The 14,508-nt window shown below is 38.8% G+C and overlaps 1 protein-coding gene across 7 annotated transcripts in view; it reads right to left on the bottom strand.

Annotated features, from left to right (window-relative positions):
- FOCAD (focadhesin) overlaps positions 1–14,508 on the bottom strand; it is a 347,741-nt gene that overhangs the window by 29,512 nt on the left and 303,721 nt on the right. For all 7 annotated transcript variants that reach the window (XR_012127690.1, XR_012127692.1, XR_012127691.1 and 4 more), the window contains 7 exons: positions 9,090–9,237; positions 7,140–7,259; positions 5,637–5,759; positions 5,073–5,150; positions 4,665–4,736; positions 3,283–3,385; positions 1,499–1,579 (listed from right to left, as the gene is read on the bottom strand). Coding sequence is in view for 4 of the 7 variants with exons in the window: in XM_073228431.1 (XP_073084532.1) it covers positions 1,499–1,579; positions 3,283–3,385; positions 4,665–4,736; positions 5,073–5,150; positions 5,637–5,759; positions 7,140–7,259; positions 9,090–9,237 (725 nt within the window). In the remaining 3 variants the exon portion in view is untranslated. The remainder of the gene's footprint in view (positions 1–1,498; positions 1,580–3,282; positions 3,386–4,664; positions 4,737–5,072; positions 5,151–5,636; positions 5,760–7,139; positions 7,260–9,089; positions 9,238–14,508) is intronic.

The raw sequence follows: 14,508 nt of genomic DNA on the forward strand, positions 1-14,508 counted from the left end.
ACTGCATAGTCATGAAAATATTACATTTGATCAAGAATTTCCCTCCAAATTCAGAAACAATTCACTTCTGCCAAGAAATATAGATCTGGGGAGCCAAAAATGACATTTTACTCAAAAAGAAAAAGAGTCCTCCACTAGATTTTAAGATTTTTAATTTTATTTTTCATATAAATATCTCACATTGTCATCATTTAAAAATTTTATAAAATATCAGAGAGCAAACTAACAAAAAAAATAGAGCAAAAATATTTCTGGAATTATTCTGGCCATGGAAATTTCAGATACTCCTTTAGTAAGAACAAAATTTCTTCCGAATGAAGCCATATCTATTATAATACATATTTTAAACAGACTTCATTTATGGCAATCCAAACAATTACTCCACATTGTGTACTATATTGTAATATATGGCATGTTTATATATAAATATATCATATACAACAATGATATAACCATACATCAATATTTATTGAGGCTATGTAAAAGCAAATCACGCCAACTCATGACCCTAGCATCATATCACAGTTTGTAAAACTTCAGAAACTAAAAGCTTTCATCTTCAAGATACTAGAGTACTTTATGATCTAGAAGCTCCAGGATTACTGTGCCCAGTGGAAAATGACGTACCTTTAACACTCCTTTCAATGGTAAGATTTTATTCTATCACTTCCATTAACTGAATTTGCTTCCTCCAAATTTCCTCATTTTAATTTTGAAAACTTTTTCTTTCTAAAATGGGGATGGTCTCGTTGTAATACAGGCACTGGTTTTGCCTACACTGACTTAACCAGCCCAAAGAAGAACAAAATTAGCAAATATCAATGAAGGAATATTATATGAAACTGGCTCCTAAGCCATAATGTGTTCAGTGGCTCCTCACAGCACTGAATACTAGATGTGTATATCATTAAAGAGCATTTTTTAAGTAACTTAGATGGTATTATTCTGGCTCCAGTTAAAAACAGAAGACAATCTCTATGTTCAGTTGTTTGTGCTCTAACATGGGAGGCAGCAGCAAGGAATCACAAAGAAACAAATGCTTGCAGAGAAAGAGAACACAAACTAAAATGAACTAGAACCGTGATTCCAACAACTTGGAGTGATCATACAAGGTTCAGGGAGAAGACCTACTTCCAAGTCAGGTTCTGGCATACGAATTACCCCCAGGCATGTTTTCTCCTTGTAGGTCACACTCACTTGAAATTGACAGGAAAAGTCATGTGTGCTTATACATCTGAAGTGGCCGCATGGACGGTTATGTCTTCACAGAGCCCTCCAAGGTCAGGTATGGTGATTCCAAGAGCGTGAAGAGTTTGTATATTTACATACCACTTACTGTACTTGGCGTCCTGGTCATCTCTATTGCAAAGACGGTCTAACAGAAGAAAATATTCACCCCTTCAAACTTGTTATTGTTTAATTCTACAGAAGCAAGCCTTGGGCACACAACCTTAATGTGTAGAAAGAATAATAAAATTCAAGAAATGTGCTCACTTGCCTTTTTTTCCTCCTGTAATGAAGAAGTCAATGGCTGCTCTAATAAAACTGCTTTCAGGCAAATAGCTATAGTCAGTAGGAACTGTGGAGACAGAAAATGATCAAATTAACCAGTGAACTTGGCAGGACTAATGAAGGAAAGATAATGATCTCATGCTGCCATATCAACCCAGCGACAAAGCAGAGATGTTTATGCTATTAATCTCAGCACAATACTCCGTGGTTTTCAACTAATCCCATTAGATTAAGTGACCAGCCTTGAAGTAATCACTTAGGCTATGCAAGCAAATCTAAAACGGTGGCAAACCTAGTAGAGGTGGAAAAAAATCACAGGGGATGAAAACTTAAGTGAAGTGGTTAAAAAAAATCCTTTCCACATTGTCACATCAACGAGCCCCAATCCAGGGACCCTCAGTGTCTGCAAGGAGCCTTCTGGGCTTCTAGGCTGAGACCACCATGCTAGGGCCTACTTCAGGACATCCTGAATCAGATACACGAGCTATGTAAATACAATGATCAGTGTTACAGCCGCTAGGCTCTTACTACATAATGTGGGGACCTCTGAGTGACCAACATGGACAAATAACCAGATGTGGCTGCTGACCTGGAACAGTGAGGCAGTGACATTTATGCTAGTTGAGTCCTGGGAGTTTCCTAAATTCTTTTCTTCCCAGTCCCCCACAATTGTTTCAGGAGATGGTTTTTACTGCCGTAAATGGCTCAACTGGAAAATTCCATCAGAAACTAGCTGTACTTTTCCAGACATACAATCATTTTGTTCCAAAGAATCTGGGCATAAGATGATTCCTCTTGACCTGGCTTGAGTATATGTAGGCCAAACTGTGTGCCCCACAGTATTAATAACAATTAAAATACTATGCACAGAAGCAAAAGCCTGACATAAACATGGTATCTTACCAGGTCATTGTGAGAGCACTGCCCTTCAAAACTAGCATTACCAAAGGCTTCCAATATGACTAAGTCTACATTTTTCTTTTTTCCATTTTAATATGACAGCTTCTAGCTGTCTAAAGTTCAATATGTTGGGAATGTTACAGAACAATGTCCTATTTCTCTTGCTAAGCAGTGACTGAAAGTGAGGGAAACAGTAATTACAGTGACCTGTGTTCATGGTAATGCTGTCTGTAGACTCTCTGCCAGGGAATATGTAAAACTAGGTTTTAATGAGGAATCTTTGGTACCCCTCTCTGGCCTGGGTCCAAGAGAGCCAGTGGGTCAAAATTCTTTAAATGTACTTACTCCATTGTTTTCAAAGCAGGGGCCAGAAGAACTCCAGCCTTTTGATATATGAAGAGACTTTTAATGAAATATGAATATTATACAAACTATGATTATATCTAGTAAAATAAAAGAATTCTGTTTCAAGCTTCAAGGACCTGGTTGCTAGTTTCTGGGTTTGTTACTAAACTAACTCTGTATGTGTGTCATGTAATCTTTCTGAGCCTTAGGTTCTTCATTTGTAATATATGGGATTAGACTCAATGTCTAACCTGTTCTCTAAGGGGACAGAGAGGAATAGTGAGAAGAACACTGGGCCTTAGAGGCCAACAGACCTGAGTGCAGACCTCAGGTCCACCAATTACTGCCATGTGACCCCTAGCAAGTCAGGAAACCTGTCCGTAGCCCATTTTCCTCTGATGTAAAATGGGGTGGTAATACCCGCTGCTTAGGGTTGTTGTGACGATGAACACTCTTAACAAAGTACGTAGCCCCCAGTCAGCAACCCCTGCTTCCAGCCCCAGTGTTCTGTGCCTCCAGTCTTACCAGAGGTTCTGCTTTGGTTTGAGGATAGTGTAGACAGATGAAGGTGCCCTAGAAGCCAGAGAGCATTTGACTGGAGACCAATCACCCCTGACACACCGATGACCTATGGATGAAAATGTAACAGTTCAATGATCAGACAAGAGCCAAACTCCATTCAATCCAAACTCACAGAAAGTCACTATCTTTGATGAGGTGGTGGTGGTTTGACATGTAATGAGAAGTTCTATGACAAGACATACTATCACACTCCTGGGACACATAGGTAATCAAGTGTTGCTGAATGAATGAATGAATGAATGAATGAATGAACGAACGAGTCAATCATGACAGAAGGTACTAGTGGTTGTCTCAGGTTTCACAGATTAGCTTCAAAGGAATTTTCAAAAAAATGTGTAAAGAAAACTCAAAGTAAAGAGGCGACAGTTACTTAAGACTGAAATGCCACAAAAAAAGGAGATATTTTGTTTTCTTCTTTAAAGAATGTTCTATTACTGCTTTATCATTCATAATAAGCATTTTTAATATATAGTTTTCATTTCTAGATTTTCTTCCAACTTCCTTCAAGCTCAAGTTTAGCAGAATTCCTTCTTTGAGAATATTCATATTCATGCAAAAGAGTGTTTCTTCTGTACAGGTTTATGTTTGCTTTTAAAAGCAAGCATCACTAAAACTCCTTTATAAAGTAGGTAGTATAACCAGCTGTATTTTTACCAGAATGAAGACAAGCATGCTAGCTGACTGACTAGGATGCAAAGTTCTATATATAACAAGAATACCAATTATGCAGAGAATAAGAAGGCTTAAAAAGAAATGTAACCAAAGCAGTTGCTTTAGGGTTGGGACGACCATCGGGGATATTTTTTCCAGTTTCTTTCACTCAGTACATGCAAATTTTATGCAATAAGCACAATAATTTTTTAAGGAAAAAAATCATAAAATACAAGTCATTTCCTAGCAGATGAATATGTTTATTCTCTAGCCACGAATAATGCTGACAATGATTTACCCAAATACTTACATCAGTGCTATCTGAACTAGCGCCTCTTGACCATTCTGCATAGGTATCTGCCCTGCCCTTTGATCACCTTCCATTTCTCCTTGTCCTGAGGGTCTGACATTCCTTGGAGGGTCAGGTTTAAATTTTTAAGGGAAAAACCAATGCCAACTTAAGCTAACTTAGAAATGCCAACTTTCTTTTTCTGCAGAGGCAGTGCAAGCTGTCAGGGAATGCAGGGTCACAGGCACTCTCAAGGCCCTTGAACTAATCATGAAAAACTAGTGATTTCCTGATTTTTCAACTAAGACTTTTTGTATCATGAAAAAAAGACAACAAAGTGGAATATCTATTTTCCCACCCAAGGATTTTAAATGCCTCCTCTCACCTGAGTTAAAGTTCTTATGACTTCATTCAGTCTGCCTTGAAACTGAGAGGTCTGGATAGCTTCTGACTTCAGCTGAAAGAAAAAGGAGAAATACCCATCCCAACATGAGGTTTTTCAGGTCAATCATCTTCCTTGCGCAGGGAACTCTGTGGAAGCTATATAAGGTGACTAGGTTTAATTACTACAAACCAAATAAAATAAAGAACAAATCTGTATAGAGAGGATTCTTGACCAAGAGCAATTTTCCATATATCAAGCATTGAAAGGCCCAGTATAACCATTACCATGAGTATATATTCTTCTGTCCTTAGCATACTGACATACTGAGTATTTTCCCCTTGCTGTAGCTATGTACATATTTAGATTATTCCACCCACCCACCCACCTTTTCTTTTTTTTTTTTTTTACCTGCAATACATCCCCTTCAGAGCCTACCAAGGCCACCATGCCATGCAGAGCTGCCAGACAAACCATCGTGGGAGTACCCTAAAAACAAAGCACCACCACATGTCAAGAGGGAAACAAAACAGTCCTTGCATCTGAATTCTATAAAACCTACTGTATCATAGAGAAATAAACAGTCGAAATGGCACTAAATGTCTAGGGTTAACATAACCTGTATCACTGAACCAGAAAAGCAGCAGACTTGAATAAGTAACAGGTTAACATCGTTAGATCATACATAGCTTCTTGTTTTTTATTTTTCAGAACCACAATGTTGTGTTAAAATTAAAACACTGACAAAATAGCCAATTAAAAAAAAACCTATAATGGATGACAGGATGTATCATTTATAAGGGGTTAAAAGTACATGTGTCTCTTTTATTTGAAATTACCTTTTTATTATTGCTATGCTATATAGCTTAGCAGCACCTATAAATGGTCCAATATGTCCACCTATAAATGGCCCAATAAAGTAGCTCTTTTTTCCTTCGTGAAAATATAAAATAACACATAGGAGGTGACGTCTACCTGTGCTAGGACAATTCTGATCCAAGCAGGAAGCAGTCTGTTGCCCAAGTCTTCAGCTTTTCCATGTCCACACACAGACAAACCGTGAACTATGTTTCCTAATGCCAGGGAAAAACCCGATGTCTGTTATAAACAAAAACACAGGGTCAGAAAAAAGAACAGCACAGATCAGGAATGTTTATATACAGCAAACCCCCTTTACTACTGACATGTTCTTTTGCCATCTGAAGACCAGAGATTTTCAGATTTTTAAAATCAAGTCTTTGGTTTACAACAGAAACTATAATCTAATTGCAAGGAATTCAGGTCCAATGAGTTGCTTATTTTAAGAAAATAATACTGGACTATTGAGAGACTTGGCTCAAATGATCCAAATTCTCAGAAGGGGGTCAGATAAAAATACCAAGATAGATCACACAAACTTAGTCAACTCCCAAACAAGAGAAAATGTCCCCACATGAACACAGCATATGCAAACTTCTACATTTTGGTGTTGCAAAACCTATTAAGAATATAAGTGAACAGGTATACAACCATCAACTAGTAACAGTACAATATGATTTAAGCCCATACCCAGTGAATCCTGAGGTAACCCACTGTGGCCAATATTAAGGCTTTGGAGACATATAAAAAAAAAATTCATTGGGGAAATGTTATAGCATCTGTTATCTGAGGGAACATTTTTTTTTTCAAAATTTTTACTGTGGTAAAATATATATATAATTTGCCATCTTAACCATTTTCAGCATACAGTTCAGTGGTGTTAAGTATATGCATATTGTGCAGCCATCAGCACCATCTCTCTTCAGATGTTTTTCATCTTTCCAAACTGGAACTCCATCCTCATTAAACAGTAACTCTCCCTTCTCCCCTCCCCCAGCCTGTCGAACATCATTCTACTTTCTGTCTTTATGCCTTTGACTACTCTAGGAACTGCATTAAGGAGAATCATACAGTGTTTGTCTTTTTGTGATCAGCCTATTCTGCTTGGCATAATGTCCTCAAGATTCTTCCATTTGTAGTGTATATCAAAAGTTCCTTCCTTTTTAAAGCTGAATATTTCAGAGGGAACATTTTAAGAGTACTTAACCTAATTTACAGGTATTTAACTGCCCTTTACATATTCAGTCAAGAGCAGAGATTCTTTGCCTTGAATTTGCTGAGGTTTGCCAGTATCAGAGTCCTCTACATCTTCTTATCTTTGCAAATTTTTACTTCTAGCCTTACCTAACTTGAACTCCCTAGTCACATGTTTTCAGATTTTATAAATACAGAGCAATAGCTGGAGAAAGAGAAAAGCCTATCACACACTCTCAAAGAGAAAGAAATACCTACAAAAGATGATAAAAAGGAGAGGAAAAGATGTCTGTGGCAGAAGACTTAGAAGCTCCCCAGTTCTGGGCACAAAACATATCCCATTAGAATCTAATTAGAGTAAGCTAAAACTAGGACTTCACGGCAGCACAAGACCCACAGAGAAAGAATCAGGGCACACATTCTGACCTGCTGGTGGTTCTCAACTAACAGGCGAAGCTTGTTCATAATGTCTTCAGCCTCTGCAGCCTCAATAATGCCAGCACTGAATGCTGATGTACATACACAGCTCAGGGTATAGGCAAGGACCTGGGGAGAAAAGACAGCAGAAAAATGTTTCTTCAGGAGGGAAAATAAAAGAGTACAGCTTAGTTGACGCAGAATCAGGCTTCTCCCGGCGCCTACCACACGGGGCAGTTTTGCTGCCTAACTTCTGTTATATTTCATAGCAATGTGATAATGAGGTGTTGTTTTTCTGTGTTACAGATATGGTCATTGAGGTTCAATTACACACAGCTGCCAAGTGACAGAGGTGAGATTCAAACGCAGGTCTTCAGAATCTAACTTGGAAAGTTCCCTCACCACCTCATGTCACACCACAGCCCCTATCAACAGCGGAAGCAGACTGTAACTAGTGAATGCTCCCAGTCACCACACACACTGATCAAGGCCAAGCTGGAGAGGAAATTTAAATGAAACACAGCTACATGAAAATTCCCTACTAGAGGCAGTGGAACGTTGTAGACCAGAAATGTGGGTTTTAAATTGTGTAAAATAGAGATAATACTACTTGCTTCATAGCACTCAGGTGATATTTTAATAGGTAAAAGAATACATGAATAAATGAACAAATTATAAATAAAAAAGAATGTTGAGAGTAGAAACAGAATACTCAGGTGCATATCCTAAAATGACTTGGCCAAAAGTTACTCAGCCAGTGAACTGTCAATCTATTTGAGCTTCAATTTTTGCAAATCAAAGTTAATCACCCCCTCCCTGCTATCTTGAATTTTCATGATGAAACCCTCCCTTGCAAAGAGGCCGTTAAGATAAAGCAGAAATGTTCAACACCTACCACTGGTTATTGCAGCATGAAAAAGAAGCAGTTTCTAAGGTAGAAACTGGATAATGAAATACCAGAGAATAGAAAAAATAAAACTGCTTGGTCAAGGCCTTATAACTCAAAACATCAAAGCAGATATATCAGTTATAAAAACCTTTCTTTTGTTTATTAATTAAATTGCTCCTCGGTTGCAAAGTTTTCTTCATTTGCTTTAAGAAATGTACTTTTAAATGTGCTCTGTGCTGCTTTAAAAATGGAAATGTGGTGCCTGTATTAGAACAAAACTTGCAACCCTGTGTGCCCCAAAGAAATTCACCGATTCAACAAGTCCTATTGCTGAGAGCAGAGGAGCCAAGCAGGGAAACACAGCTGCCATTATGTACTCGTCAATAGCTTGTGGGCAGGCTGGGATAAAATAGAATCTGCTCTAATGAGAGGGAGAATCTGGCCAGGCCACAAGGTCGTTCCCGGCTTCTCCCAAAGAAGAGCACAGGCCATTCAGCTTCACCTGGGCACAGCACAGACACATGCTTCCAAACACGGTCAACACACATAGACTGGGTCCCACGAACAGCAGTTCTGCATATTTTTGCACCATAACAGAAAAACCTTTTCATTAAGTGTGGTAAAGGGAATTTCCTCAATAATTTTTCATGCTAGCTGACAAAAAATCAAATGCCTTTTCAATCTGCAGTTTCTTAAACTTATTCCTGGCCATCTTTTAGAGTTACATCTGGCTTGAGCATAATTCTAAAAATCTTTATTTAACCTTCCTTCAGAAAATGCAGCTCTTCTTGGAAAGTGCCTTCTAGTGATTCTGACTTAAGTATTTGTATTCACTAAAGGCTCTTATCCTATATGCCACATTTAAGCGTAAGTTGATTTAAATAGCTGCACCATTTGAAAACCTTCTGATCTAATATAGGTTGTGTGCCATTCAGATTTTCTCCTTATCCTTGTTTCAGTTGAGGAAGAACTTAACTTCAGGGTTACCAAAATATGAGAAGTAGAATATAAGCACCAACAGGAAAACAAAAGATAGCCTGGGGAAGAGACCTGTAGCTGGTGTCTCCTACCTCCTGAAATGTCCGGCTCTGGCTCCCACTGTCATCAAGGTACAGAGAGAGCTTCCGAAGTGATGCCGCCACATGCACTCGTGACTCCATTTGGCTGCTGTGGCTCATGAGGGACAGAACAAGTCCAACTCCTAGTATACAGCCCGTGCTTGGATGCCAAAAAAGATGACGAGTTAAAATCACACGTGGGCCCACAAACCACAACACCCATACCCACCTCCCCCTCCGAAGGAAAACTTTACATCAAAACAGGTGTCAGCAGCCCATGCTCACACTGTATCCCCAGTGGTGAGGTGAGGGGGAGCAGGAAAAAGCCCAGGCAAACCAGCTCTATCTCTGCATGGAGAGAAATGGTGTGGTCACCTCTCCACTGTCCCCACCACCCTACAGGGTGGCACCATGATTAACCGCTTAGGGAAAGGGAAGACTAAATTTGGGGATGTGAGCTGAGGACACCTGACTAATAACAGGGCAGGGTGTAAATGCCAGGCATGACTGTGAGGTACTGTGCTAAGTGCTTCATGTTTCCTAGTCAACTTCAACAAGTGGAATTTCTTTCTTAAAGAAACTGTGTATTTGTCTGTGCACAATGACATTAATCCTCTTCTGCCCTCTGATCTTGCGGAGTACGACTGGGTCAGAAGAGAAAATGGACAAATGACAGGCTTGTCAAAAGTTACCCCATGTAACAATTCAATCGGAGTCTTGGGCTTTGCGTCCCAATTCTCCTGAGAGAATATACATATGCATGGGAAGAAAAGAGTTATTCTCCCAGAAAACTTCTAGTTAGTATATGACAATGCAGCTCTGTGGTAATTTTTTACTTTTTAAAAGTTTCTGTCATCATTATTGTTTTCCAAATTGGGGAAATGCTGAGTTTTTCAGAGATCACCCTTACTCTGGTGTGGTGTGCCTCTCCTCATGATATCTGCTGCTTAAGAAGACATTCCAGGGCATTTCTCCAGTGACATATTTTGAAACTTGTATGCTGTCATCAAGAACCTTCACATTCCTTCACGAACACATTAGTGATTTCCCCCAACACCTCTGTACAAATGGAGCATCCACATCTGATAAGACTCCCAACAGGATGGAGAGGCCAGAGGATTTGCTCAAGGTCATGCAGAGAGTTCCCACTGAGTGTGGCCAGGCGACAGGAGTTTTTGATCCCCAGCCTTCCATCCCACCTGCCAAGCCACAAGCCCCTCTCAGTGCCCTGTGCGGTGCCACAGTGGAGTGCCTAAGGAAGGGAACATCTCAAGCGCCCCTTTCTAGGTTCTGTCACTTAACAACCTCGCATAGAAAATCCTTTGTAAAGGAGCTACTGTAGTAATAATCTATCATTAGTCAGGCAGAACTGCTGTTACAGCTTACATGAAATTAACAACAAGCTCAACTAGTATAATGCATTTCCAACCAGTTAAATCGGCATCTAACATCTGAACACGGCATGCTTTTGAGACAAATCACGTTTCTGAAAGCGGAAAGGCTGCTCTTGATTAGTATGGATTTGAAGTCTTTATTTACATTTACAATCTACAGGGAAGTTTTTTTGGCTCTCTTTCTATATTGACGCCTATAAAAAAACATGACAGACCAAACAGACAGTTAGACAAAATGGGATTAATACTTAAAATGGGATTTGACCTTTGCTCCTCCTTTAACTGTAACTGCTACTGACATGTCATATTTTGAATGTTTCTTCCTCGGGATGCCTTCTTGGGCCCTGAAGGGAGCCTCTTAGTCATCCCCAGAGCACCTGGTATTAATTCACCTCGAACAGTTTTAATGATGAATCCTGGTGAGGCCTGCTCGGGGCCTTAACCTTGGTCACCGCCCATGCCCCCACTGGCCTGTGAGATCTATGAAGGGTGGGCGCCTTTTCTGTTTTTTCCTCACCACAATACCTGTGGCACCAAGTTTACTGCTTGATGGGGACAGACATTCAACCGATACTTATTGAATGAAAAACTGAGCAAATGAAGTTTCAAGAGAGGCTAAAGTAGAGAGACAATCCATAGGAAAAAAAAATAAGACTTGATTCTTATGTTTAGGTGGAGACAAATTTATGAGTGGTGACATTCAGTGAATATACCATCTAACACCCAATCAAGAATATTCAATTTCTATTTCTTGCCAGACTAATTTAAGAAAGAGGACTGTCAGGCTCATGTGGAAAAAGGGTTCTTCTCAAACTTAACTAAAGTATTGGGGTTCATCTTCCTCAATAAATAGGCAGGCACCTGAGTATTATTTTTTGGGCTATGCTGGGCACACAAATATCTCTATCCCCTTGGCTGGATCTCCCCTTTTACTATCCCAAAGCATAAGGGCACAAAGGCTTAAGAAGAAGACATCCTAGTTTATGTTCCTACTTACCTAAATATTATCATCACATAATTATTCTTGGGCAAGGTTACCATTCACTAAGGATTCTATTCATTGCTGCAATGGTAGCTAGTTGACTGCTATTAATATATGAAGATATAATGTAACCACGTACATATGTGGGACCAATACAAATATGCAGCCATTGACCTCCTAAACTGTTTCCTCCACTGTGTCTCATTTTTCCAACATGCACCAAGAAGGTAATCTGAAGCCCTTATTACTGATGTTTCTTTCTGATTTCCAAACCTTCTACATTTTAATGTGTTTATTTTTTGTCCTAAGTCTTAAAGATTCCCCCAGGTGGGTTCAGCATTTCTTTACATTTACCTCATTCTATCTTTCCTTCGATATTATGCCTACCAGCACTAAACCAAGAATAACTTGGGCAGAGGTAGTGTTTGCATTTTTCTGCCCAATGAAAATAAAAAGGAGTTAAGTGTTGGTGTCTCAGAAAGAAGATACAATAAAAATTAGAATGAGGTTGTGAAACCTTCATAAGAGTGTATATCAATGATGGCTTAATAAAAAAAATTAGAATGAGGTATAACATTAAAGTTTTGGAATTTCTAATAAAAATCTTCAATAAGAAGACTAACAAATGATTGAGATTTTGAGTTTTTAAATTATATATCCTATTATGTCATTACTTATTTGAATCCAAGGATATTAAAATATCATTGGCAAAAAGAAATTCCAAGGCTTAAAATCCATGCAATTCTGATATGTGTGTTGCTTTATCAACTGAGATATGATATATTTTTCTAAAATTAACCAGAGATCAATCTTTAACTCTCTAGTTTTATTGTTGGGTATCCTAGAGATTACGTACTAGGTCATCTAATAATTACTTCTAATAACAGTTAACACTTGTATAGCATTTTGCCCTTTACAAAGCGCTTTACAAATGTTACTGTATTTGTAAAAAGCTCAATAGTAATTAACCAACACTCAGGTCATTGATGGATAATGCATGTGACCAGTTAGTGCTGTGAGGATTACAATGGCACAAATAATACCAGTAGATGGCAGCAAAATGTAAGTGTTGAGACCACAAAACAGGAGCTTGGAGCTCTCAGCCCCATTAAATCAAGGACGCATGGTGAATTTGCTCTGGTTGAATTCTATTGCTTGAGGTAGCACTTCCCCAGATCTACTAACTACCCCCTAGTAACGCTTCCACTGTTTCACTTGAGGGAGGCTTTCTTTCTATGGAAATGTGTTCTCCACACTGTACTATGCAAGAACTAGAAAAATGGCTTTGAAGTCAGACAACCTAGGTTCCCCTGCTAGCTTGGCAATTATTGTGTGAACTTGAACCAGTCTCCTATTTGAGACTCACTTCTTTATCTGTAAGCCAAAATGATGGTGATTCCCACTTTAGTGTCAGTATCTAAGTAGTAATCAGGGGCTTAATTACACCTGAATTAGATTCGGAAGTGCTGAGCACAACTGCTCAGTATTGGCTGGACCTGAAACCAAAGAAGGAGCTACATAGGCTCCAAGGCTCATGGAGCCTGAGGAATGACAAGATACTAAACTTCATCAACCAGGGGAAAACAAGTTTAAGAGGATGGAGGGAGGGTCTCCTGAAGGACCTGTGCTTTAAATTGGGCTCTGAAAGACAAGCAAGATTGTACTAAATGGACAGGAAGTTTCTGATGATCTTTTCTACTTGACTGCAGGATTTGTCCCCTTCCTGGGCCCACCCTTCCCTCTCCCAAATTTAGTTGCTCACTATGGTAAGAATCAGGAAAGAAGGTGAGAATGAAGAAATAAGAATCTTAATGTAAAAAGCTAATTTTAAAGTTAACTGTGCTTAGACATACAAAGTTTTTAAATGCATAAATACCCATACCCATAATTCAGTTATCTCCATGGTCTTCCTTACTTTCTAACAATCTTCCTGTAAACCAATGGAGAAAATATATGAAAGTCATTCCTGGTTGTTCCAACTGGCTGAAAGTTTGCAGCATGTTATCCAATTTTTCCAAACTTTATAATACCCTGAGCTTCAGCTATGATGAACGCCTTTAGGGGAAAGGCCGGAAAAAGAAAGGAGAGAATGAAAAAGTGAGAAAGTCTTAATCTTACTCCTTGGTTGTAAAAGGCACCACCACTAATACATGGATTAAGCTCAAAAGAAACAACTCTTCATCGGACCCAGCAACAGTTAAATGGCCCTGTCTCTTCCATTAATCATTTTCTATATCTAAGAAACTTCAATCATGCCATTGAACTCTCTTTTCCCATACTCAAAACCACACTCTTAACAGGTCATTTCATTTCTAAAGTGTTTTGTGACAAACTGGATGGGTGTCAGTGGTTCTCACCCAAATCTTAGCCTGCACATGAAAGAAGATCCCTTAACTACCACCTACTAAGTGAAAATTTGGCTTTATTTATTCATGATGAAATACTTGAGAGATGCAGCTACTTCTACCATTTACTCTATCCTTAGTCTGAATTTACCAGGCTACATGACATGAATGTAACTTGAGATGATAAGTTCTTAAAGGCCAGAAATGTAAACACTGATTCCACTCATGTGTTAACAGAAACCATAATAGTAAAAAGTAAAATGAGTTAATAAATTGGACATTAGTGCTTGTAATCTGTTGAGTTTTCTAGTAACAATGAACCCCCAGAGGGTCCACACCTGAGATTCCAAAACATGTGGAAGTCTAAAAGGGTACAGTGTAAGTCCTCAACTGTGTCAGGATTTCAGAAGCCTAATAAAATAGTACATCCTCCCAACAAGACTAATGAAACATTAAACATCTCACTAAATGAGTTGCTTAATATTGTTTTTTGAGATATTTTTCTGATTATTCCTTTTCATTTTTTTAATCTTTCATGACTGAATTAGAAAATCAATCTTAAAATACTTATTTAATAGACAAAATCTTTAAGATCTGGGGTGGGAACCCCTGGTATAACCTATGTTGTCGCCATTTTGATTCTTCAGCCATTGGATTTCACAGGGAAATCTAGCTCATGGATCGAAGATTCTCTGAGGCTAAATTCAAAG

This window comes from Manis javanica, chromosome 2 (assembly GCF_040802235.1).
Source record: "Manis javanica isolate MJ-LG chromosome 2, MJ_LKY, whole genome shotgun sequence".
In the NCBI taxonomy this organism is placed as follows: domain Eukaryota; kingdom Metazoa; phylum Chordata; class Mammalia; order Pholidota; family Manidae; genus Manis; species Manis javanica.